This window comes from Accipiter gentilis, chromosome 3 (assembly GCF_929443795.1).
Source record: "Accipiter gentilis chromosome 3, bAccGen1.1, whole genome shotgun sequence".
Lineage (NCBI taxonomy): Eukaryota > Metazoa > Chordata > Aves > Accipitriformes > Accipitridae > Astur > Astur gentilis.
In genome coordinates, this window is record NC_064882.1 from 17,712,853 (window position 1) to 17,738,277 (window position 25,425).

The following is a 25,425-nucleotide window of genomic DNA, read 5'->3' on the forward strand; positions in this document are numbered from 1 at the left end:
GCAGTCTAAACCAAGATTAGAGAGCTGCACTGTATTGGGGAGGGAGCTGTGGGCCCATTTCTATGGTGAGGAAGGGGAAGGAGATGGAGATGCAGACTCCAGAGAAGAGTGGAAGAGTGGCAGCAGAACAGCTGGTCAAGCAGAGGTGAGCCCAAATGATCTGGAACAGAGGAGTGGTGGGCAGGGGTGTTTTCTTTAACCATGAGCTAGAGAGATGGAAATTGCAAACTGGATTCAGTCCCAAGTTAGGGAGCAAAGTTCTCTCCCAATGGCAGGACAGTCTAGTGAAGAAGAATGATGAAGAACTGATGAAGAATGCAGGAGAGAATTGCTTTTTCCTCTAATCCTCATCATCCATGTTTCTATGAGGATATCGTTTACAGTGACATTTAGCCAGACTTGTCAGAGCAGCTTGCTTGGGTCCATTACCTTTGTAGGGAGTAGACAAGGACACATCTGTGTGACAAACCATTTCTAAAAATTTAACTTCTTTTTACCTCCGTGGTTGCTATATTGTCTCCTACTCATGGTGACCTGTAGGCTCTTCTAGCTGCTGCTGTTTGTTTGGACTTGTACAAATAGGTCTGTGGGCAAATAGTATGCACTCTTTCAAGTGCCACTAAATCTGTGATATCTCCGACCACTACCAACAACAGGCCTCCTACTAGGCAGTTCATCTCTCCTAAAGACTGCTTGGACTTATCTTCTTTCCTAAAAGTCCCTCAGGAACAGACTTGAGACTGGATGAGTTACTTTGATAGTGGCAACCCACACTACCTGTCATCTGTCCTACTGCCCTTTCTTCATTATATTGCACGCAGATGTGTCCTTGTCCACTCCCTGCAAAGGTAATGGATCTAAGCAAGCCACTCTGTCAGAGCAGGCTACTCGTGTCCACTCACAAATTTTCCTATTAAAAGCCCATCTGGGATCAAGTTGTGTGGATGTCTGTGCTAGAAGCAGCCCTCTCCTACTCTGTTTTCCTGTGAAGCAGGTGAAGATACACACCTGCTGTTATAGCATGTTGATCTACAGAAAATGACATTTCTGGGATGTGTCAGCTCTTCTGCACAAGTACAGACCAAGATTACAGTTGATTTGTTGACATGGTGGAGAGAAGTTTGCAATATATGACTATTCCTAGCTGCTAGAATAACCTTTTCAGCTGCAAAGTTTGGACAGCATTTCTTGAAATTCCCTTCAGCCCTATCTTGTGATGGTTTTGTTTTGATTATTTTTTTTATTTATTTTGAGGTAGAAAATGAGAGACACATGTCAGTTTTAAAAGCATAGTATTTTAACAGATAGCCCTTGATTAATGAGGAGGGACCAATCAGTCAATACCCTAATTTGCTTTCTCTTGGTGTGTATACCATTGCAAGCAAAGGAGCAAGTATCTCGAATCCTGGTAGCTTGTTCTATTAGGCCAAACTATTATCTGATTAGAGAGCAGGTTATGGTCTAAAGATCTCTTGCTCTCCACAAAAGTCTGTGGTTACTAGGGAGGAGGTGAACCAAGCAAATTCTTCCCCTTCTCTTCCCCTCTACCCCACCTCTGAAAAAGAAAAAGCTAAAGAGAAAAATGGTTAGGCTGGAAGTAAACTGATGAAGCAAAGAGTGAAATGGAAAACATGAGTGATAGTGATGCGCTGTTCTGGGCATGAGACAATGGATGGATCTCTGTTTGCCCATTATGGTGTAATGTCCCAGTAGAATAAAACCCCAGAAGTTCATAATTCAAGTTACCATAAGCAAATGTTTCTTTGCTTCTGGAAAAGAATATCAGAAGGTTTATAATTATCCTCAGAATCTGTATAATGAATAGGGCTTTTGGTGCTGTGCTTACATTGGGAGTCAGGTTCTGGCTCAGCTGTTTGCTCACAGTGTGATTTTTCTGCTCCTTGGCTTGCTTACCCTGGTATGTAACTAGTGTTAGAGCTCTGCTGGGGCATCAGGTGCCATGGAAGCGCGGACTGGTGAGCTGCGATTTTGATTCTTTAAGCAAGATCTTCCCTAAAGCTTATCATCAGTGATTATAATAACTAGTTTGTTCCTCTGACAAAATAGGATTATGGCACAGAGATCGGGTTGTATTAAAGAAGTTAATCTATTTCTGTTTGAAGAAACTGTAGTGTTGGAAAACTGTATTGTTTCCTATATTTTTCTTGTGGTATTTCCTGGGTGAAATTATTTGTCTGAATAATACATGTTACCTCACATCAATTCTGTCTGAGGACTGTAATCTGTAAGGTCATGAAAATATTACTTATAAAATCAAGACATTTATATAAAAATCTGTTTTACAATATAAGGGCAATAGTGGTTCTTCCTCAAAAATATTTAGCAATGTTACTGTTAAGGTGAGGTGCTAAAGACAGAGAGGTTTCAGTCACTGACTATATACAAAATTAAATACAGGCAATGTATTGACTATTGTCCCATCCATTTTTCAGTCCAATCCTGACAGAATGTCTGTCATGAGCAAGACTGTAGTGTAATTTCACAGTTTGTTCAATCTTTGAATGTGTCTCTAAGATTTAGTATTGCCAATGTGCATACCAGTATTGGCGATAAAATTGGACTGAAGTTACTTAAATTCTTTCAGTCTAAAACATGGAATGTTTTATCAGACGATGTGAACTTTTCACTATTACCTTAGGTTGGAATGTGGCTTTTTACCCTATGACTTATTCAGAACCTTGTTTCTTTGGCTAAGTGATAACTTGGCACCCAATAAATTAGTGCCTCTCCATGACTGATAAGTCAGTATAGTGCAGAAGTTGCAGTGATGCTAGTTTTGGTGATTTTTGCTACAGATTGAGCAATGTTGTGTATTAATAGTTTGTATATCTGTGGCAGCAGCTAAGGTTTTTGATTGAGGACCTCAGCTTTCTTAAAGATAGTAACTTTCTAGCCTTCTTGGTTGCAGAAGAGTTTGGGAACATGCACTGAATGTGTACAAAGGATGTAGTATTTGGAGACAGATACGCATAATTCATTGTATTTAAAAAATCCTCATGAATTGTAGAGACTTTGAACGCTTGTGGCTGACAATGCTAGTGTGTAGGCATCTTAACCTTTCTGCTGGCTTTCACACGCATGCCATTTCTACTGAGTTAAGAGATCTATGTGGTTTTGGTTACAAAAGCTTTCCCAGTGTGATTAGCTTTCCTTTTGGTCTGGTTTAAGCTTGCTTATGTTCATTTATGACATAAACATACTCCTTTTCTCCTCATCTTAAAATTTCTTTTTGAAATATCCTCAAAAACGTCTTTTTTTTTTAAATTCTGTTCTAGACATTATCAAATATGGTTCTGTGCTTAAGGCCTGTGGTGTTTGTCTTAAGTGTTTAATTGTGATTTTAAAAAAAATACACCTTTACATACTGCAGAGCTCATCAGAACTCTGTTAGGAGCTGGGTGAGAGTTGGCAGAGTTGTTTGACTCCCAAGCGGTTTAAAAACACAGGTTTCATGTTGCAGTCTCTGTAACCTAGACTTCCATGGGACTCTTTGTCACTATTAATGTTTGCACTTGTCAAGTGGAACAAAACAGAATAGGAGAGGAGGCTGTAAGCACCTAAAAAAGTAGGTCAATGGGCCAGCAGGTTATTTGGCCAGAAAAGAACAAGTGGCTTCATTGAATCATGCTGTAATTATTTTTCTCCTCTTGGCAGATTGTTCTGCTGTGCTTTAATTTGCTATGTTAATATTTGCATCTCTATTTTAACCACTTAAGAGCCTCTGTTAGGTACAGGGGAAGGAGAAACTTAAGTTTTCTAATCAAATAAGAGATAATTCTGGTGTCTTCCATATAATCCATTAATGAATTTAAGAGCAGCATAAGCTTAGTTTTTAGATCCTAGCTTCCTTTTTAGAATTTAATATGCCTTAAAATAAAATTTTTCGGAAGTGGTACAAGTACGTTGTAGAGTGAATACATTTTATTTTAAGAACATGTCGTGATTTAACCCCAGCCAGCAACTAAGCACCACGCAGCTGCTTGCTCACTCCCTCCCCCTCCCCCTGCCCAGTGGGATGGGGGAGAAAATAGGGAAAAGAAGTAAAACTTGTGAGTTGAGATAAGAACGGTTTAATAGAACAGAAAAGAAGAAACTAATAATGACAATGATAACACTAATAAAATGACAACAGCAATAATAAAAGGATTGGAATGTACAAATGATGCGCAGTGCAATTGCTCGCCACCCGCAAAAACAACTCAAAACATAGCACTGTACCATCTACTAGGAAGACGGTTAACTCTATCCCAGCTGAAACCAGGACAGAACAGTAAGCAAGGCAGATAGAAACAGGATAAAGATGAGAGAAAAAACTGATTTCATGTAACTTAAAAATGTGGAAAGTAGCATGGACAAGGGAAGAAACTGTATAAATGAAATGTAATGGTGTAAAGAGGCTGGAAGTTGGTGATCACTTCTGCTGGTGCTGAGGTTTTTTATGAAAGAAGAGCATTTGTGAGGTAAGTTTGGAATACATTCTTGAAAGTGTTTTTGAAGTGGGTTTTGAAAGAAGGGGTCTGTCTGAGGCAGTAGCAATAGTGCAGCTGGGCAACTTTGCTAGTTGTCAGCAGCAGCATTCTACACATTCTGGAGTCCTGAGAGTGGCAATGTCGGAGACTCGACGAGGAGAAGACATAACTGAGAAAGCCAGGAGAGGCCCAAGTAAGAGTTTCAGCAGAGAAGGTGTTTAAATAGTGGTATAAAGATGTACTTTGTAGGTAGCAAGTGGAAGTGAAGATGTAGATGATGTGGTTAATACGGAATTCAAAAATAAAAATGACAGCAAGATTAAAGATAGGCATAAAGTGATAGCTTAAAGCAGAGATGAAATTGTGTCAGAATATCCTGCTTATCAAGGAGAAGAGCTTTGAACCAAGGTGAATTTGGATAGTGAAATACTTGGGATATTTTTAATAAGCAGAATACGGCATTTATAAATTATTCTTGTTGGAATGATTACTTCTCTTTTATTTTTTTTAAAAAAGTGATCATTTCAAAACTCATTTTAAAACTCTCCTTTTTCATTTTTTCTACAGTTCAAAATTTAATGCTTTTCTGCAGAGGAGGATACATCTAACTCGACATTGTTCTTCAAAGGAACCAGGTTTCACCCTTAAACCTCACACTTTAGCAAGTCCTGAAGTGTAAAAGGTAAAATTATATTCTTATAATTAATAAGGTTCCTATGGCTTTTAATCATCAACACTGAAGGGCTGAGTAGCAGTGTTAAGTAGTGTCTTTTGTTCTCCAGAACACAATTGAATTTGATTCTTAGAAACAGACATAGTCCTTGATTTCTGTAGTTTGCTTTAAACTTCACTGGTTTCATTGGAATTATTTCTGCAGTCTTATCCATTGGCACGTAGGAGCGCTGAGAATGTTCAGCCTCTTGCGAATTTGGATGCAAAGACAGAAGGGTCAGACCTTGAAAAGTGAGAAGCAAATGTGCTACAGGTGCATTTCCTGTAGCCTTTATGTTCTTTTAAGTATTTGTTTTGGATACCAAAACTAAGTTGCCAGTTCTGGTGTAGGATCTCTCTACTGTAACAAGTGAATGATTTTGCTGAATTCTAGAAATTGAGTGCTTTGTTAAAGTGAAATAATGACTTTTAAAATCTGAGTCTGCATAACGAAGATGTCATTTATGTCACAGGTGAGAGTTTTCTGTATTTATCTGTACATATCTCTTTCTTCTGCAGATTAGGGGAATAATATATAATTTGTCCTACAGAATTTTGTATTACTCTTGATCCCTATAATCTTAGGTTCCAAATTTGTTTAAAAACTAACACAGGGCTAAAAGTGTAATTAGTGCATACCTGTGTTAGTGCATACTATGCAAGCTAAATGAAATCAAATTTCTAATTAGTGTCTTTATTTTAAACTTAATTCCATGCCAGCGATGGTAGTTTGCTTTTACTGCTGAGCAACTTGTCTGTTGTTGCATGCTTTTGACCAAAAGTCAAACATTTCTTCATAATTTACTTTCCTTGTGCCGTTTCTGGCTGATTTTCGAATAGTGCAACTCCATTATTTTATAAAACTTGGCCAACTAATTTGAGGAATTTAATTTGTCAGTATGGCCAGTGCAATTTTTATTTTGAAGAATTGGAGTGAAGGAATGGTTTGCTTCCAGTGTGTCTTCAGAGCACTAGATTTTGGAGAATAAAGGCAAGACGAAGTTGGGCTGTATTAACTGAAGAAGTAGGTAAGAGGACTCATGGGATATTTGGGCAAAACCACATGCACACCTTGTGATGTACCTTGAAAGAGATTGTGCTGCAGCACAGCTCTCCCACTTACTTTCCTCTTGCACTCAAGTTATGAAACTTTGTGGGGAAAAATACTAGTCTTGTGAAGCAAACCTGCATAGTATGTGGCTGTTGTAGACTCTGAGGCAGTTTGGTTGAAATATAAGCTTTGTTCCTCAGTTTCCCCATATATTAAAAAACTGGGATAAGATTTTCCTGGAACATTTTGCAGACTGTTTGGATGATGGAGTTGCTGCCATATTTCTTGTGGTATTAACACTGCAAGTTCCACTGGATTTGGCACTCTCAGAAACAAACAAATCCTTCCTTCCCAGAAACTATGAGTCACTGAAGTGACTAAAACCAGCTCCTTTGAAATAAATGTAATGCGTTTTTACTATGAAGTTTGTAACATAGTAAAAATTCCCAAAGATATGCAAGTTTAATATAAAACTTCTTGGTGCATGCAGTTGTTCCTTGATCACTGACAATGTTACAATTTTGCTGCTCCATTTGAGCAGCCTCTGACAACTGACTTTTCTGTATCAAAGAAAAAGGTTTAATTGTATCAGTTTATGTTTGACTTTCACTAACCCCTGTAATTTTGTTATTTTGGGGTACCCAAAAGTAGGTACTTGTTGAATTATATACTTATTTTAATTTTATATTCCTTCTTTCACTATTAATATTTCATTCACTTTCTTTATTCAAAATCATGTGTGCAGCTGGAAGACCAAGAACTTCCTGCTGAAACTTTGTAATGAATAAGTGACTGCTTTAGGAAATGGCCAGGTTAACTAACTTTCTCACAGTATGGAGAGCATATTCTAATGGGTATCTTATTGTAATAATTTCACGTGTCTATTATAACAATGTGCTCAAGAAAAAAATAGAGTAAGAAATAACCTATAGCTGTAAAATACTATATCACAAATGCTTTCTCTTTGCACAGTTTCTAAATAGAATATATTACTACTGAGGAGTGTATTTTACATCTGTTCAACCTTCAAAATTATGAGTGTCTTTTAGGTAAACATTACAATAAAAATGAAAAGCTATATCTGAATTCCAAGTCAGAAAAAGGTCTGTATTGGTTTAGTCCGGACTTACTGTGGCATTTAATAAAACAATGTTCTTTTGAACTCACTGTCATGTAAAATGAGATATTAAAGTCCAGGTTGTGATGGCAGTGGAGACTGCATTAGAGAAGGTAGGAGGGTAGAGCAGAAGGTTGGAAGAGAGAGGAAGTTAAATAGCAGCTTATAGAGCAAATTAGAACTTCAGTATGCTCTGATGAAGATCATGTTTGTTCCTCCAGAATCACATTTTGATATTTCTTCTTCTCTTATAGGCAAACGTACAAATGTCTACCACAAGACTAAAGTGTGATAGGTTATGTTTTTTACCATAAGCACCCATAAAATGAGCTCCATTGCAGACAGGTATGTTAATAGATACTGAGAGTTTTGGGACAACTACTATTCAATGCTTTCTTTAATAATCTTTCTCTTATGGTAAATATATAGAGAATATTAATTTATGCAAAAAATAAAAGGAGTGAGTTTGGGGCTAATTTTGACAGCTATTTTGGTAGTTGTTAGATGTGTTGTTTTATAGTCATTGGAAATAGCAATTTTTATTCTTTGAGATTAATCTTAAAATGTATTACTTGTTTTCAGCCATGGAACAGCACGTGTGCAAGTTGAGCTGATTTTTAATGTTTACTTGAATATTATTTTTTTTTAGTACTTCAGTATTTGATTGAGGAAAACAAATACATTTAAATGATTAGTGATGCTGCAGATGATAGTAAAGTGACCTGCTAACCTATTTCAAGGCAAAAGTAATAGCTGAGACATGTTTTCTACTTCAGGCCTTGAGCTGGACTTTCTTAGCAGCTTAGGTGAACATCTGTCCTTAATATTCTTTGTATTACCATTTTTGAGACTTCAGGAAATGAAACTTGCATCAAATTTACCGAAAGTTAAACCTGATTGAAATAAATACCAATAAAAGCAAGGGTAAAACTTCTAAAATGCTTGTTTGACTTGTCAGTTCTTTTAGTAAAATTTTGTGGCATTTCACTGACACTTAAGCATTTTGAATATGTGAATTCCATTTAAAAGCTTTATGTTTATGTAGTAGCATACAAAATAATTACTTCCTAACATCACTGCTTATCGTAATGTACAATTGCTTGATCATTTATCAGTTATAAGTCAGAGAGATGAGGTAAGCTTTTTAGAAAGACAGTTACTTGCTCTAAGGGAAGGAAACATGAGGATAAAAAAATTAAGGGTGGAGACACAGAGGTCAGCGTGGACAGCACTAGATAGACTGAAAGCAGACAGAAGAAGTTAGTGAAATAAAATGTGAAAGTCCATTATACAGCAGTTTTGGAAAACAGAAGAACAGTTTTGACTTGATTCTTTTAAAAAAGGAAATGAAAGAGGTGTTGTATAAAGTATACTGAGGCATCTTCAAAGGAAAACATGCCCTTATTTTGATATTTTAACACCTCTTTAGCAGTATATGGACAGTTGTCAAGCTGAGGAGAAGTTACGTGATATTTGGTGAGAAAGCAAATATAATGAATAATTACTGTTACCGTTTGATGTTGATATTAATGCGTATCTATAAAATTACGTATGTGGATAAAGTATAGCATATTCCTTAGCTCTCTTCCATTAATAGTGCTTCAGTATTTAAGAAAAATGTGCTTTGTTACTATGTACTTTCTTACTAAATGTTTCCAATAATTGGAATAGAAGTTGCCAATAAGTAACAATAAATTATATATGCCCTCTCCCATGTTTTCAAAAGGATAAGGTAATGCAAATAATCAAGAAGACAGAAAACCAAAATTAAGTAGTGTTCAATTAAGTGTTTGCATAGGGTTGTAGGTTCTTACTAGAAATAGTCTGAAAATCCTTTGAGTTATGTCAGAAATTTAAGGTTTTTTGCTTTCTCTTTAGTAACCATCCTACAAGGAGAACTTATAGCAGACTTAGTTTCAGGTTATTGATGATGGTCCTTGTGAGACATCACAGTAAAACGGTGCTTTGGTTTCTTGATGTAACAGAGATGATAAATAATGAACTCCCACCCCGCCCCATTGTGATTGGACTCCACGAGATAAATTTTGCACTCCAACATTTATTTCTGTTTGTCTCTTTCAGAAATGATGGAAGCATTTTTGATGGGCTGGTGGAAGAAGATGACAAAGATAAAGCAAAAAGGTAAGTTTTTAAGTTATTTAAAGCTAAGAAATGTCCTATACTTGTACACGTAAACTTACTAGGGTCATTTCTAAACAATAAAAATGTGATTCTTTTATAAATAACCATATTACTCAGCAGCATTTCTTTTACTGTTATTTTTCAGATATGTTGTGTATTTATAACTGTGGTTCAGTTATTTGTATTTTTGTAAAAGGGTGCTTTATTCCAAAGGCTTTGCTTCACACCTCTGTGAGAAGGAGGAAGCCACTCTTCAAAAATGCTGTCTGAGATATACAGTAGGTGTTTTTGTGACAGTTCTCACAGCAGAAATTCTTAAGGGGCTGTTTGCATCAGGAACCTGCCAGTAGTATGCAGCTTATTATAAGAAAGTTTATATAAAAGTTGTTATATAACATTTTCTACTTTGTTTTTCAGAGTGTCTAGAAACAAGTCTGAAAAGAAACGTCGAGATCAGTTTAATGTACTTATCAAAGAGCTGGGTTCCATGCTTCCAGGTAATGCTCGGAAGATGGATAAATCCACTGTACTGCAGAAGAGCATTGACTTTTTACGGAAGCACAAAGGTAATTATTTGTAACAATAAAAAAAAATTGTGAATTCTTAATTTTTTAAACAATATTCACTTAGTACATAAAACATTAACAATTTTGCAGGTCCTTTAAGGAAATTGTCAAAAAAATGTAAAGAGCTCCTGAGGAAAGACATTCTTACAATAATAATTTAGGTAGCAGAGGTATAACTATGTTTTTGCTAATATTTTGCAAAAGCCAGTACTAATTTTTTTTTTGTCCCATAGTTGTCAAAGAAGTCTGTTTCATAAAGAGAAGCATTTATTTGTTAAATAACCTTGAAGTTTTTAGTTCTGGACCAATGGAGACCTTTAGAATATAGTTGCTTCATAAGGCACAAGTTGTCAAAGTTTTGCTTCAGAGGAAAACTGCCAATTCATTTCAGTGGAAGTACTTGCTGGAAGTACCTATTTTGATATTTAGATGAGACTGGTTTGTCTCTCCAAGGTCCACATAAAGCAACATAAATCACTGAAAAAGCTAGTCCAAGGGAACTTAATGCTCCTGCTCTTCGTGTTGGGTATCTACACAACTGGCTGCTTTAACGAAGATGATAAAGACAATGGGGCATTGTGGTTTCTAGCCAGTGTTAATGGGTGACATGCAGTGGGCATACAGACCAGCATGGGCATCTTCTTTTTTCCTTTTAGCTGGAAAAAAAACCCAGAAAATCTACAAATACTTTTAGCTGAACTTTCTAATTTTCAAGACCTACCCACTGATGTATAAGCCAATGAGTGTGTGTTTGTCATTTTATAAACCGTCATGTGAAATGTCAAAACAATGAATGTCTTTGAACATCCTTGCTATGTTTTGTTTCTCTGGTTGTTTGCATCAGCTGATGGTGGGATATACCCAGATATGTTGTACTGAAGTTCATTACAGATAGTTATTTCTGTCACAAAAAAATTCTTCCACCAAGCGTACACTTATTTATGGCTGTTTGATATTTATGTACATAGAAAAATCCCTGTTCCTGCTCCTACACTTGTTCTTAATATGGCACCTTGCGGTTCATGCTGCCAAAAACAAGATTAAAATTCAGGAAAATGAACTCTTTTGCTAGTTAACCCAGTTCCCCGAGTAATTTCTGGGCATGCATACTAACTAGAAAGCAGTAGGGACAAAAGAAGCCGCTATAAGGTTATAAAATAAAATAAGTAAAGTTGTGGAGTGGATGAATAGGTATGTTTTTATAAACAGTATGTGTGTCAATTTAAGATATTTTAAGGTCTGATAAATATTTTTCCATGCCCTAGCGTGTCTCTTCTGTTAGTGTTATGGTTCAAGTGCACTAGATGTGTACTGAATAGTGCCATTAAAAGGGTAAACATAACAATTAAAATGGAAAGGGAGAGGGGAATAATTTGTGTCAGAATTCATAGATTTGGGGTTTTTTTGCCAATTAAATATTTATTATGCTGTTTTAATTCTCTGAGACACATTTGTCTCAAAAAGAAAAGCGGTATGAAGGCTCCTTTTCTGTAAAAGTTCTGCAGATTCTGAGGCCTTTGTGAAAATTGGTTCTGTTCCAAAATCGCTTTATCTTCTATTGATGATTCTTATCATAAAATATAGAGTGTACAATGAACACGTGTCAGCCAGTCAGCACCACCAGTCATACTTTTTTCTTCAAAGTGCTTTCTGAGATTATTTTTTTTATTTTTTTAATTTTTTTTAGGATAAGGGGGGGAAAAGCAGCTCTGGAGATGGATGCTTTTTAGGGCATGGTGCTTTTTTCCTTCAGCTGGTGGGACAGAGTGCAGCTTTGTGTGACTGCACATATCATATTAAGGTCTCTAAAGCTCTGGCTGCCAGCGCTTACTAGCACTGCTCTGCACTGGTTTTGGACAAAACATTGGCAAAGGTCAGAAGCATATTTTGTCTCCTAAGGTGCTTGGATCTGTTACAATAAAGCAGAGTGATCCTAGCAATAAATGAATTGTTCAGCACTGATTAGCTGCTTTATTGTTGAAAATCCTACTGTGTTCAGCCACCAGGTTTGGATTAACTGCATTGCTTCTGGTTCTTTCTGGACCATTTCCACATTGGCCAGGCTTGGTACTCTGGCAGCAGCTCCAGATGAATTATCTGAGCTGGTTATTGGCCAGTGTAGATTCTGTTTCTCATTGGGAAAAAGCAGCAAGCTAAACACACTGAAATTATATTACTGAGGGCTTCTCCTTGGCTACCTAATACTGCCTACCATCTTCCTTTGAATTTGTAAATAAGAAATTTTTGAAAATGGTGAAATACTGAAGAATTTTGCTGCTTATAATTACAACCAGCAGACTGATAGTCATACAACCCACAGATAAATGCTACAGATCTTGGCCCAGCTGGCAGTTTGTTTGAGGATGCTCAGTGCTGATGCAGAGTTGCTTCAGATCCAGGATTTGAAGACTGGAGTTTAATGTGCAAGTTTGGTTATGCTTCTCTGTCTGGTATTTAGCTCAGGAACGTGACCTTAGTGCCATTTATCTTTGAATACAACCTTCTGCCAAAATTTTTAGGCATTTCTCTGAAGTTACCAAGTGAAACAAGTTCTTTCCATGTTACTTTGGCTCTGTTTTCCAATATCATACTTGTTGTTCTAATTACGGGAAATGTAAAAGAACACCTGTGTTTGTGATAAGACAATTCAGAATGGTTTGTTAAAGGCGTGAACTTCAGCTTTTATTTAGTATAAATCCTTTCTACTGCAGAAGCCAGAGTGACTTATTTCTGTGTCCCTTGACTTACCCCTCAGTGTTCAATACATTTGTTCTGACTGAAAAGTTGGATTTGGGGTTATACTTAGGTTACCCTTATTCTCCAGCCCACTCGTGCTGCTTTGTGATGCCATTTCAAAACAGATAGCAAAAGCCTGATCAATTTATGTCTTTTGTGAGATCTGATCATTGGAAATTCTGGTCCATCTTATTTGTTGATTTTTTTTTTTTATTATTTTTTTTTTTTCCCATGCCCTTGCAGCTCTCCACTTCTTTCCAGTTTCTTGCATGACATTGCTGTTGTTTACTCTTCTTTTAGTTAAGTCTAAATCTCTTTTGTAAAGTTTTCCCCCTTCAGTCTGGGAACCAAAATTCTGAACTGTTCGGCCCTTTGCCACATTTAACTCAATTCCGGGTTTTCTGTGCTCTTTGAGCCATCTGAACTAACAAACTAGCTTACGGCCTTTGTACAGACTTGTTCTTTAGAAAGCAAAAGCCTTAAAGACACGGTTTCGTTCTTTCGATTTGTCTAAAATACTTGATTCACAATTACTTGTTCAAGGTTGTTCTTACAACCAGTACTTCTGTAATGCCTTTGTTACTCATGAAAACTGAAGTACTACACTGTCTTGCTTCTTGTTGTTTCAGTTATCAGTTGATAAGGAAGCATCAGCTTTCAGAACCTGGGGTCTGGTTTTGCTTAGCTGTTGTTTCTCTCACCTCTGTATTGGAAGTTAATCTGTGTATTTCTCTTAAGTCCTACAGGAATCTCTGTTCGGAATTTGTCTCTCTGTACAAATTAGACAGTAATTTTGCAGTGGAGTCTGTCATATAGCTCTTAACAGTCTTTGTTGAAAAACTACTCTTCTTTTAATATAACCTTATTTCTCTACAGAAAAGAGTGGGAAGAAGAGACAGTGACAATTTTTAGTGCAAAGCTTAGAATGACCAGGATTGGCCAAGATACTTGAGGATCAGGTGTTTTAATGACCTAAACTGATTAGGAATTTTGGCTTTCTAAATCTTTGAAAACAACACTCTCAATAAAACATTTTATTATAATTTCAGAGGAAAGAGTATTTTTCCATTGTCAAAATCTATTACTTATTGTCATTAACTTCAGCATTACCTTGAAGTCCGGCAGGACTGTAGCACAAACTGGTAGAAGGAAGGAGAAGACAAATCTAATTATGAAATAGGGGAGAAGACATTTTCTTTTTAAGGAACAACATCTATATGTAATGAGTGAAAAACAGAGGAGACTAGAGAACCTTCTGCTATTTCCTACTGTGTATATGTAGCTTAGTGGGAAAATAACGGCTTTTGGAAGTATAATCCTTATATTGTATATATGTTTGATTGTAGAAATTACTGCACAATCAGATGCCAGTGAGATTCGACAGGACTGGAAACCGACATTCCTTAGTAATGAAGAGTTCACACAGTTAATGCTGGAGGTATACTATTTCTCTTTTTTCTGGGAGTTGAATATTTCTTCAGTGGGAGTCATTCCATGAAGAAGTTTTTCAGTTTGATGACGTAACTTTTTATTTTCATATTTTAATTGTAACGATACGTTTTCATTAAGATAAACAGCCAAAATTCCTATGTATGCAGTGTAATGCAAACCAGTTTTTTCTTCTAACTGCATTTTCAATTACGTAAAACATTACAATAGAGCAAGTCCACAAATTAACATATTTACTGTCAAAGTAAAATGGATATTTTAAATTATCAATGTAAGGAAGGTACTAGTTAAATAAAGTTATGCATAAATTAAAATCTTAATTATAAAAAAGGCTCAACACATCCATGTAATGTGAGCAATAAAGTGTTTCATTTCTCTGCTTAATACACTTTACGAAAATGGTGTGTAAGCGTTACTTTGCTAAAGAAGATTATGTGAATAGTTGGATTACTACTAGAAATAAGCTTTCAGTATAAGCTATCATTTCCTTGGAAATCAGGATAAGTCATTTGTATCTTGTTAGTGAAACAATTTCTAATATTAGTTAAATGAAAAATATTAAAGTAAATGAACAAGCACTTTTTATTTTCATTCCATACTTAAACCTTTTCTTTGAGGCACGGATTTAAAAAGTTCTGATTTTCTGTATTTAAAAAAATAATTAAAAAAAAATCTTCTGGGGTGAATTTGCATATTTTTTCCAACAAGTTAGTGAAGTAGTTGCTTCTGTTTTTCAAGCTTTTTTGTAGCTGTTTTTGGTGTTTCTCAAGTTCTCTTACAAAATATGCCTGCAATTAGTGACTGTAAACCTAGAACAATATGATATAACAATTTTTTTCAAAGATGTGAGCCTTAAAATTTCCTATTTAGAAATACAGTTCTGTCATGCTTTTATGTTTGGTAGCGTTCAACTGAAAGATAGTTGTGTTATGTTCAGTGGAAATAAGTTTGAGTTAAGTAGAAGATAAGGCAATCAGAACTATCTCACAGTTTTAAAGTCTGAATAAAATCTTGCTACAAGTTTTCTATATTGAGATTGGGAATATTGAGATTTTAAATACCAAAATTTATTGATTTCAGAACCTCTTTTATTTGTTCTTAGTTTTTCCGTGTCTTCTTGCTTTTGTGTCTAGCTCATTTTTCTGAGTTTTCTGATGTTTAAAATTATGATGGAATTAAAAATAACAGGCAGGCAGAGTGTGAGATGGGCGGAAACAGTGGCTAGCTGTATATGGACTTGCTTCTGAAACCACAGATTATTTAAGAACAGAACAGTATGGGAATTGTAATGCTTGTAGTGTAAGAGCAACACTAAGAAGTTTTAGTAGCGAAAGGCATTCTCATTTTTATAATAAACTAAACTAAAATTGGTCTAAATTATTTTCCATGTTGAATATAGCTTAACATTTTTAATATTCTCTGTTTCTTTTTATTTAACTGCCCATTATGTTTAATTTCAGGCTCTTGATGGTTTTTTTTTAGCAATTATGACAGATGGAAATATAATATATGTGTCTGAAAGTATAACTCCCTTACTTGAACATTTGCCAGTAAGTACAAATTGCTTTCAGTAACAGATCAGTTTGTCTATGGATGGTGTTCTGCTATGAGTACTAATTAATCATTAGCCTTTTCAGCATTATAGAACAGATATATTCTTTGTTTTAATACTTCTGCTTTTTCTTTAGCACAACTCCTTCCTACTGGTCTGTCTCCTATATTAAACATTTCCTTTGGAAATACAGAATGCAGTCGGCACTCTGATAAGGAGGATTATGAAGTGTCAGACTAGCATCAGTTTCTCTTCAACACAACTGAAATAACACAGTTGACTGCAGGAGACCCTTTTGAGTTCACACCTATTACAGCCTCTACATGAGTCACAAGAGTATTGCTAAGGAGCTATATCCTTGTAATTTTTTTAAACTACTTTTTTACTCTTTTCTTGCCAAAGAACTCTTATAAGAAATACATTACTGCTGGTTCTGCTTTCTAAGCTAGGTATATACTTTGGAGTTTACCACATTCATTCATCCTTAATCTTGGTGGTATTGCTCACTGGTAAATTTTAACATTCTAGTTTTTAAAGTTACTTGTGAATAATGTTATTCTGAAATGAGGCACATTAGTACTCAAAAATGCAAACAATTGATGAGTGAAATAGTTTTTTTTCTGGAAGAGAAGGACAAGTTATTGTTGAAGGCTAGTCATCTTACTGTGATAAGAGTATTTTGTAAAACTTGGAGTGGCATATTTAAAAATTGATTCTGCAAAACACAAATTCCCCTAAGGTATGCATGGTGTCGGCCTGAGAATTTTGAAAAATGTACAGGTAATTGTGATTATTTTATATTTTTTTTAAAGAGTAGAATTTCCCAAGTTTTCAGAGGCACATTTGTTCTTTGCTTTTAGGTGTGTTTATATATTCTAAACATACATTCTATGATCCCTCTTTTCTGAATACTTAATCAAATGCATTTATGCATATAATCAGTTGTTCAGTTGTTCAATTTTATTGCATTTATCTCTGTTGTTCCCAGTTTTGTTTACATAGTTGCAGAACTAATAATATGTATTCATAAAATCAACTGCAACTGGATATATTTATTGGTAACATAATAAACTATATGCTGTAGGGAGGGGCTGTCTTTTGTTCCAAGGTATCATTTCAATGTATTGGATGCCACCGACAGGTTACAGTGCCATAGAACAACACCCTATAATTTCTAATTAAAATGCTCTAATATAATTTCTAATTAAATTGTTGCATTCCAGGGAGGTTAATACAAGCTCCATTGTACCTCAACGTGTATGTATATCTGCTGCATTCATGGTGTTTTTCATTAAATGGTTTGCAGTGTCAAAATTAAGACAGATCAAAGTGAGATTTTTTCCTTGCAAAATATTCATGTGTATTCCAGCAGGTGGCTTTGTTGAGTCGGTAATGTTCTTCTGAAGTGTGAAATTGTTTTACATTAGAGTAGCAGGCTTTGTGACATTGTATGTCTTGCATCAGTTTAATGCTTATTAAATCTTTTTCTTTCAGTCTGATCTTGTGGATCAGAGTGTATTTAATTTTATCCCGGAGGGGGAACATTCAGAAATTTATAAAATATTGTCTTCTCATCTGCTGGAAAGTGATTCATTGACACCAGAATACTTAAAATGTAAGTAGTTATTGCGGGTTAACCCTGGTAGGCAACTAAGCACCACACAGCTGCTTGCTCACTCCCCTCGGTGGGATGGGGAAGAATCAGAAGGGTAAAAGTGAGAAAACTTGTGGGTTGAGATAAAGACGGTTTAATAGATAAAGCAAAACCCATGTGCACAAGCAAAGTGAAATAAGGAATTAATTTGCTATTTCCTATTGGCAGGCAGGTGTTTAGCCATTTAAAGGAAAGCAGGGCTTCATCATGTGTAATGGTTACTTGGGAAGACAAATGCCATAAGCACAAATGTCTCCCCCTTCCTCCTCCTTTCCCCAGCTTTTATTGCTGAGCACAATGTTGTATGGAATGGGATGTGCCTTAGGTCAACTGTCCCAGCTGTGTCCCCTCCCAGCTTCTTGTGCACCACCAACCTACTCACTGGTGGGGCAGTGTGAGAAGCAGAAAAGGCTTTGCACTATGTAAGCACTGCTCACCAATAGCTAAAACATAGAATCATAGAATCGTTTAGGTTGGACTGTGTTATCAATGCTGTTCCAAATCCAAAACACAGCACCATATGAGCTGCTATGAAGAAAATTAAGTCTATCCCAGGTGAAACCAGTACAGCAGTTGTGTTAAAAATAATCTGCTTTGTATCAAATGTAATCAGTTCCTTTCTTCCAGTGTTATTTAAGCAGAAACATATGGGTGATCTGTGAAGATCAGAAGCACTTTTTTGTGTTCCCCCCCCGCCTGAAGAGTAAAATTTTCAGCGTTGCATTGCATTTCGCTCTATGACTTACCCATGTATTACAAATGTTCATCTTGTTTATACAGCTTCCATTTAGATAGTTGTAGCAGTTGGCAAGAATAAAACCGTAGCAGCCTAATGGGTTTTGGAAGTGCACACTTTAGTAAGCTTAGAGCAGCTGCTTCTTTAAAATAGCTCTAGTTTTCAGGGGTTTTCTATGTCATTAGCATTCAGGCCCTTCATGCATGAATTCTAAAGGAGTTCTTTTCTTTAGGTTAGTTAATATTGCGCTGGTTAAAAGCAGAGGCTGTAGCCATTTGCAATCACAACACTTACAGTATCTCAATAAGTATGCAGCTTAATTATTCCTGCTTTCCATTTCATGTTGCCTGTGCGCTTCATCAAGCATGTAGGCTATTAATTTGTTTATTCTTTTCTCAGCAAAAAATCAACTAGAATTCTGTTGCCATATGCTGCGAGGAACAATAGATCCAAAAGAGCAACCTACATACGAATATGTAAAGTTTATAGGAAATTTCAAGTGTTTGAATAACGGTAAGTAATTTCAGCAGTGTTAGAGTGGAATACTTAGGCAGCTTCACAGCTAAACAGGCTTGAGACCATTGTGCAGCACTTGATGGTAGACTAAAATCACTCTTTCAAAAGAAGACCTTGAAGCAGATTTATATTACTTCTATATTGCTTTAATGAAAAAGAATTAAAACTGCCTATCAGGTACTACAGCTCCATGTGTTTGAATTCAAAATGTAGTAATTCGGCTTAATGCTTTCAATTAAACTAGTATGTTGTAAAATATTTTTAAAAGAATCTAAGAGAAATTTAAGCAAACACTTTAAAGAGCCTGAATTTAGTTAAGCATAATCCATACTTTAGCAGGTGACTAAGTAACTTGCAGATCAGTGGTACTGAGTACCTGCAGTTCTCATTATGTGGTAAACTGGGAAGTAAAATGTTGGTTTCTCCGTCATTTCAATTCTGTGCTTTCACTGACAGGAGCTACCACTCAGATATGTGGATCGGCCAGTACAGTTTTCTGCACTGAGTTCCTTCTCCCTTCCATTGAAGTTATTTTTATTAGTTATGTACTAATATTATTCCTCTGTACCACATCTCTAATCTGTTTGGCCAGCCTGTGCTGACTAATTACTTGAGAGGCATGTTTATTTGGTCAGCCAAATAAATGGGTTGTGCAGTGTGGTCAGTAGTAGATCTTCATAAAGGTCACCCCCCAAAATATTATCAAAAACATATTTTGCAAATAAACCTATGGGGTTTTGTGTGATACCAGTATTTTTCTCACAAAATGGGGAGAGGTTGAGTCTTAGTGCCAAATGCAGGTATGTACTATTATAGGAAAGACAAGAAACAAGCCTGAAAAGGCCAAATATGGTGCCAGTCTTGGAAAGAGGAGGAGTTGGGAAACTGCAGACCTATTGGTTGCAATTCAATATTGAGAAATATTCCAGAACAAATAACTAAACTATATTTGAGCTTCAGGAAGCTAGCAAGGAATTGAATAGCAACCGTTGTGGATTTTTCAGGTAGAAATAGCATCAAATCAATTCAGTTTCCTCTACCAAAGAGTAATACACTGTGTGGATAAGAGGACGAAGCGCAAATAAATGATGGACTTTATTAATATGCATTTGACAGTTATCATGTTCTGTTCTCACAAACATGTAAGGCTAGCACATGTTAATTGAAATTGCTGGAGAGTAGCTGCAGAAACTAGTTGGAAAGGTTACTAATGTTCACCATCAAAATGAAGTTTTAATGGACTTCTGGATTTGATCAGTACTATCATTAATGTTATCAATAATGGAACGTAGTTTACAGTCATGAAATGATGAGAGAACACTAAAAACAAGAATTCAGCCCCAAATTTAGAAAATAAATTATTTTGGGGGGAAAAAAGCATACAAATTGACTAAGAACAAAACAAACTGTATTAACAGAGGAAAAGGTTACAGTCAGCTAGATAGCAGTCCTTTAGAAAAAGGAGTTACTGTGGAATGTAAACTGAACATGACCAAACCACCATGATCAATCACCAAATTGTGAAAATACAAAAGCCTTTCTAAAATATAGTCTAAGCCACATGAAATAATCCCATTGCAATTCTTAGCACCCATATGTCTTCATCCAGTTTTTGACACTATTTGTCGGGAATAAGTAAAGCAGCCGGAGAGAGTTCAGACTTGAGCAATGAAAGCAATCAGAAATTCAAAAATATAACTTACAAGGCAAGATAAACTCTGAAGATCAAAGGAGAAGGGATAAGATAAAGAGGAAGGAAATTACCCATTTTCTTTCTGATGGGAAGAGCAAGGAGCTGTAAGCTTAAATTATATGAAGAAACTTCAGTAGAAGTTCTAATCTAGAGCTGAACTAAAACCAGTTAGGCTTGGAAGAGCCTGACAGCATTTTGGAGTCACCATCATTAGAGCTTAGTAAAGATAAACTAAATTGCTGTCTGCTGGAAATGAAAGATAAGGTTAATCTGTTTTGAGGTATAGTCTATCCTTTGCCCCCTTATGATTCCATCCATCTCTGTGATTCAGTAAGTGGAATTTGTTTGTTCTCAGCTTGGTGTCCTGATTCTTTCACATATATAATTGTTGTGCCTTTGATTGTTCTGTTACTCAGTGTGTCTTCAGCTTGTGTTGTTTGAATGTGATGGAAGGCTAGAAAAGAAATACTTACCTCAGAGTTCAAAAGAAAAAGTTAGCAAAACCTGATACAAAAGAGAACTTTTAAAGATTTTTTTGAAGAAGGTGTATTCCAGTCATTTTTAGTAGTTACCAAGAAGGATTAGAATTGTTATTAGTTTCTTAAAAGTGCTTTGTTAAATAATATCATATTAAGTGTAATTTTAGTTCTTTGAGAAAGTTACTTCATGGTTGTTTTCCCATTACTACTGTACAACTACTATTCCTGTGCATAATGTGTATATAATATATGTAGCATTTTTGTAATACATGTTAAAGTGTAAGCAAACCACATTAGATAAATATTGGGCCATTTGTCTTGTGCCTTTACTCTCATTTTTCTCCATGCTTATATTGTAATCTGTGTTGACCTCTTCTCCTTGACCTTCCCTCAGTTCCCAACTCAGCGCACAATGGGTTTGAAGGAACTATTCAGCGATCACACCGACCTTCATATGAAGACAAAGTTTGCTTTGTAGCCACAGTTAGATTAGCTACACCTCAGTTTATCAAGGTATGTACAAATGAAATCGCTTTTGTATCATTTTAAAATGTACTCTGAACAGGAAAACTTCAGAGAGAATGCACACAGCATTTCAAATATTATTAATGAAAACCGTAAGGAATTTTATTATATGAAACTGAAAGTGTCTGTTTTTCTTACTTCACACAGAAATAAATTAAATGTCATGCAGAGCATCAAATGAAGTTGTTACAGTGAATGCCATTTCTAAATAGTCATATAAAATAGTAATATGCAAGAAATTAATTTAGAAGAAGTCCACAGGAATATAATTTAGCAAGTTTAGCTTAAACAAAATGAAAGATAACATCAAGAATCCACTTTCACTGGAGAAATTAATAGTTTTAGTTGAAACTTGGATGTGAATTTCATGTTGCTGATGGTTTTGCTGTAGTTTGATACAGAAGCAAATCTGGTGGGGCTTAATGAAAGCTAACATTACTTGTCAGTAACTGAGTGTTGGGTTTGCTGTAATAGAACTCTTGTTTTGTTTCAGTACTGTTACTGAGTAACTCGGTTGTTTAAAGAGAACATTTTGCTTAACTGCTAATGTACAATGAAGCTATCTTTCCAAGTTTAGAACTGATTTGTATGAACTTTGTGGTTTACCAAGTATAATCCTGTTCCTCACCAAAATCAGTCAAAATAAATACTCAGGATATAGTACAGGAAAGTCTGTGATTGTGATTCAGATTATATGTTTTATACAAATATATTAAACAAAGTACAGGATAGTCTACTAGCTAACATTTGTTCTTGCAATTCAGTTGTAAAGAAATGCCATGAAACGTATATGGTACACGGTTAAGCTGCTGTCTGTCATGCAGAACTCTTTGAATATTTAAATATTCTGTCTGTAAGTTGAATGCACTGGTGTCTTAAGGTGAATATTGTTGGTGGTAGCCTCTGAGGACATGGTCTATATACTTGGCACTTTCAAAGTGTAGTAGGGAGCCTGTGGACAAATGGTATAAACTGTCAGTTCTGTCAGGTTGAATAGGAATTGGATCTCTCCAGACTGCATGCCAGAGAGAGTTTGTTGTTTATTTCTCCTGAAACATGGAAATCATTCATCTGATACTTTTCTTCCCATGTGGGTCTAAATAATGTTCTTGCTGTTATGCCGGTGGTTGGTAGAGATGTTAAATGTGTGATTTTTGCTTCATGAAATACTTGGGGAAAAAAGACCAACCCAGCAGGATTTGCAAATATTTTTGTCTTTTAAAGTCTGACAGGTTAGAATGTACTATAGTAAAACTTCTGTGTTTCCTAATTCTGGAACAGGACATTTGGAAGTTGAGGAACATCCATTTATGATCATTCAGGTCTCAGTCTCCTGAGGGCAAAAGCCTTACAGGTTATACTCTGGCCACAGTTTCATTTCTCTACCTGAACTTGAGCCCCTAGTGCCTAAGTAAGCTTTCATGTTACAGAGGTTTTAACATCCTCTCAAGGGTTTTGACTAGTGCTGTTCGTCTGGGAGCTCTTCTTGTGAAGACTTTTAACCTGACAATACTTGTTTATATTCTTTTGATAACTTCTGTTATTACTGAGGCTAGCATTGACTAGAGTCTAGCAAATAAGTGTTATATCAGGAACTTTACCATCCCAGTAACTTTACTAACAGATGTGTGATGCAGCCAGTAATAAGATGTATATTTTAGTACTGGATTGCCTTATTTAAGGTAGGACCTGCCTGCTCATCTGCCACTTTTTCTCTTTATTTCAGATGGTATAAGGTTCTGGATATTTTTTTTTTAACCTAGAATGTAATTTCTCAAGGATATACAGTGCTTTTGAAGAAAGCCATAGTATTTATGAGAATAACCTCTGAAAGTTCACGGTTTTATTTTCTGCATATGACCCAACACTTTTGTAACAAAATATGCCACAAATTTTGCCCCCCAGTGAAGGATTTGACTCTACGCATTCTTTAAAACATGTGTCTTACATTTTGACTGGTAAATGATTGACTCCTATCAAGGTGGCAAGATTAATCCACCCAAATGGATTCTACCAGAATACTTTTTGTTACAAATTAAAGTCCTTTCTTTTCTAGATGCCTTGTTGACAACTTCAACAAGATGCCTTGTTGAACAAGATAGCTTCTATCCAGGGGTATTTTACAGTGGAATATCTGCAAATAGTAATATAAATGCATTAAGTAATCAGATACTAACCTGCTGTATGCTCCTCTCTAACAATGATGTTTTTCCTGTGATTTTTACTGCTTGCACTTGAAGTTATTTTTACTTTTGTTTTGACTTGTGCCGAAATAATTACATTAAAAGAAACAACAAATCAAAAGTATAGCTCAGGGCTATACACTTACTCTGTCATTTCTTTTATTTTGCTATGAGTGGTGCTTTATTAAATGCTGTAATCTTAGGAAATTAAGATGAGCTTTGGGTTTTAAGGGTAGTTTTCAGTTTTGAAGGTTAAGTCTTGCTAACTGGAAGTCACACCAAGAGTCATAAATTTGTGCCCAGAGTGATTTTGTTCATTACCTTTGTCATGTAACTCACTTTCTAGTCACTGTCTTTAGATTTTACACTGATGCAGGTGAGGAAAGAACATTGCCTAGATATGTTCACTTTTTTCTTTCATAGAAAGAAAACTTAGAAATATCTATCTAAAGAACTGCAAAATATCCACTTAAAGTCTCTGTATTATAACCTGAAAGAATGAAAGAAGGTGGTCGCTTTGTAGGAACAACAGTTAGTCTTCTACAGTATTTTTCCACAGGATTATTTTAGTTACAGATGTTTGCAGAGCAGCAGTGTGCTCATCTGTCCACGTCTGTCATGAACACAATGTCAGTGCAGCAGCGGCTTCCATATTGTAGTCTTTAGGAAAGTGTTGTGGTATCCAATCATCAATAGATTCTACTGTGTTCCTGGCAATGGGAATACTATTGCAAGCTCCTACAAGTGTGACAAATGTGCAGGTGTCCAAAAAAGAAAGATTTACTGATCTCTAATTTTACTGTAATTCTTTGAGGGGTGTATTTGTATGTATGCATGTATTCCATCATCCATCTTCCTTCTTGTAAGGCAGTACTAGAGGAGTTTGCAAAAGAAATAACTGGCTTGGGGTACTTAGCTCCGTCACTGTCTCAGCGTGAGGCACAGTACTTGGCAGGGCATCTTTACCTCTCTGGAAGGGGATAATAGAAATTGACTGACATGCACTGATTGCACATATGTCTGAGTGGAATACATTTAAAACGATGTACAGAATACCTTGAGGATTTGTTGTAATAGTGGAAATAAAATCATTCTCTTACTTTTCATGAGTTCTAAACATAAGAACTGTGTGTTATTTGTAGTACATGTTTGTGCCCTCAAGCCAAAGTGATTTAGAGTACTCTGTATTCACTAAAAGGAAGAATCGTGCTCCTAAACTCAAAATAATGTGACCATCTTGCTAATGTTGGTTTTTACCCATTATAAGCATATACTGTAATCAGAGTGTCTGGTGGGAGTGTTTCCTCTCTTCTTTTGCTTGTTGCAAGTTAAAAGCGTAACTGCAGGAACTATTGATTTCTGCTTATACTACTGTGTTTGTAGATACTGAGCTTGAGTTTAATCTCATGCCAGGGTTGTTCCATTTAAATGAACTGAGTGTCAGTCTGGCACAGCTGAGATTAGATTCTACCTCAGTACTATGCATCTAAACAAGCAAAAACAATGAAGCTGTCTAAAAATAACATTATAACTATTGTGGAGTTATCTACTAACTTTAGGTAAGTCTGAATTTCAGAAGAGCTTATGAATTAGAATAGAGCAGTTTTGAGAGAGATTTTTATTTTTTTACTTTTTAGGAAATGTGCACTGTTGAAGAACCCAATGAAGAGTTCACATCTAGACATAGCTTAGAATGGAAGTTCCTATTCTTGGATCACAGGTGCAATTCCTTCTATGTATAGCAGCAATAGTAGCTGAATCACAGTGGTGGCTACAATATTTAGAGTCCACCAATCAGCATTAACTACTCATAGCTTGTGTTGGG

General features: G+C 35.8%; 1 protein-coding gene across 11 annotated transcripts in view; it reads left to right on the forward strand.

Annotated features, from left to right (window-relative positions):
- CLOCK (clock circadian regulator) overlaps positions 1-25,425 on the forward strand; it is a 67,136-nt gene that overhangs the window by 24,942 nt on the left and 16,769 nt on the right. For 9 of the 11 annotated variants that reach the window (XM_049831481.1, XM_049831554.1, XM_049831489.1 and 6 more), the window contains 10 exons: positions 5,058-5,172; positions 7,624-7,714; positions 9,452-9,511; positions 9,929-10,077; positions 14,160-14,251; positions 15,723-15,812; positions 17,309-17,429; positions 18,604-18,717; positions 21,287-21,405; positions 25,238-25,320. In XM_049831481.1, the coding sequence (XP_049687438.1) occupies positions 7,668-7,714; positions 9,452-9,511; positions 9,929-10,077; positions 14,160-14,251; positions 15,723-15,812; positions 17,309-17,429; positions 18,604-18,717; positions 21,287-21,405; positions 25,238-25,320 (875 nt within the window). In that variant the 5' untranslated portion in view covers positions 5,058-5,172; positions 7,624-7,667. Of the gene's footprint in view, positions 1-5,057; positions 5,173-6,099; positions 6,230-7,623; positions 7,715-9,451; positions 9,512-9,928; positions 10,078-14,159; positions 14,252-15,722; positions 15,813-17,308; positions 17,430-18,603; positions 18,718-21,286; positions 21,406-25,237; positions 25,321-25,425 lie in introns of those variants that run through there. The other 2 variants (XM_049831495.1, XM_049831565.1) reach the window with 2 other exon arrangements.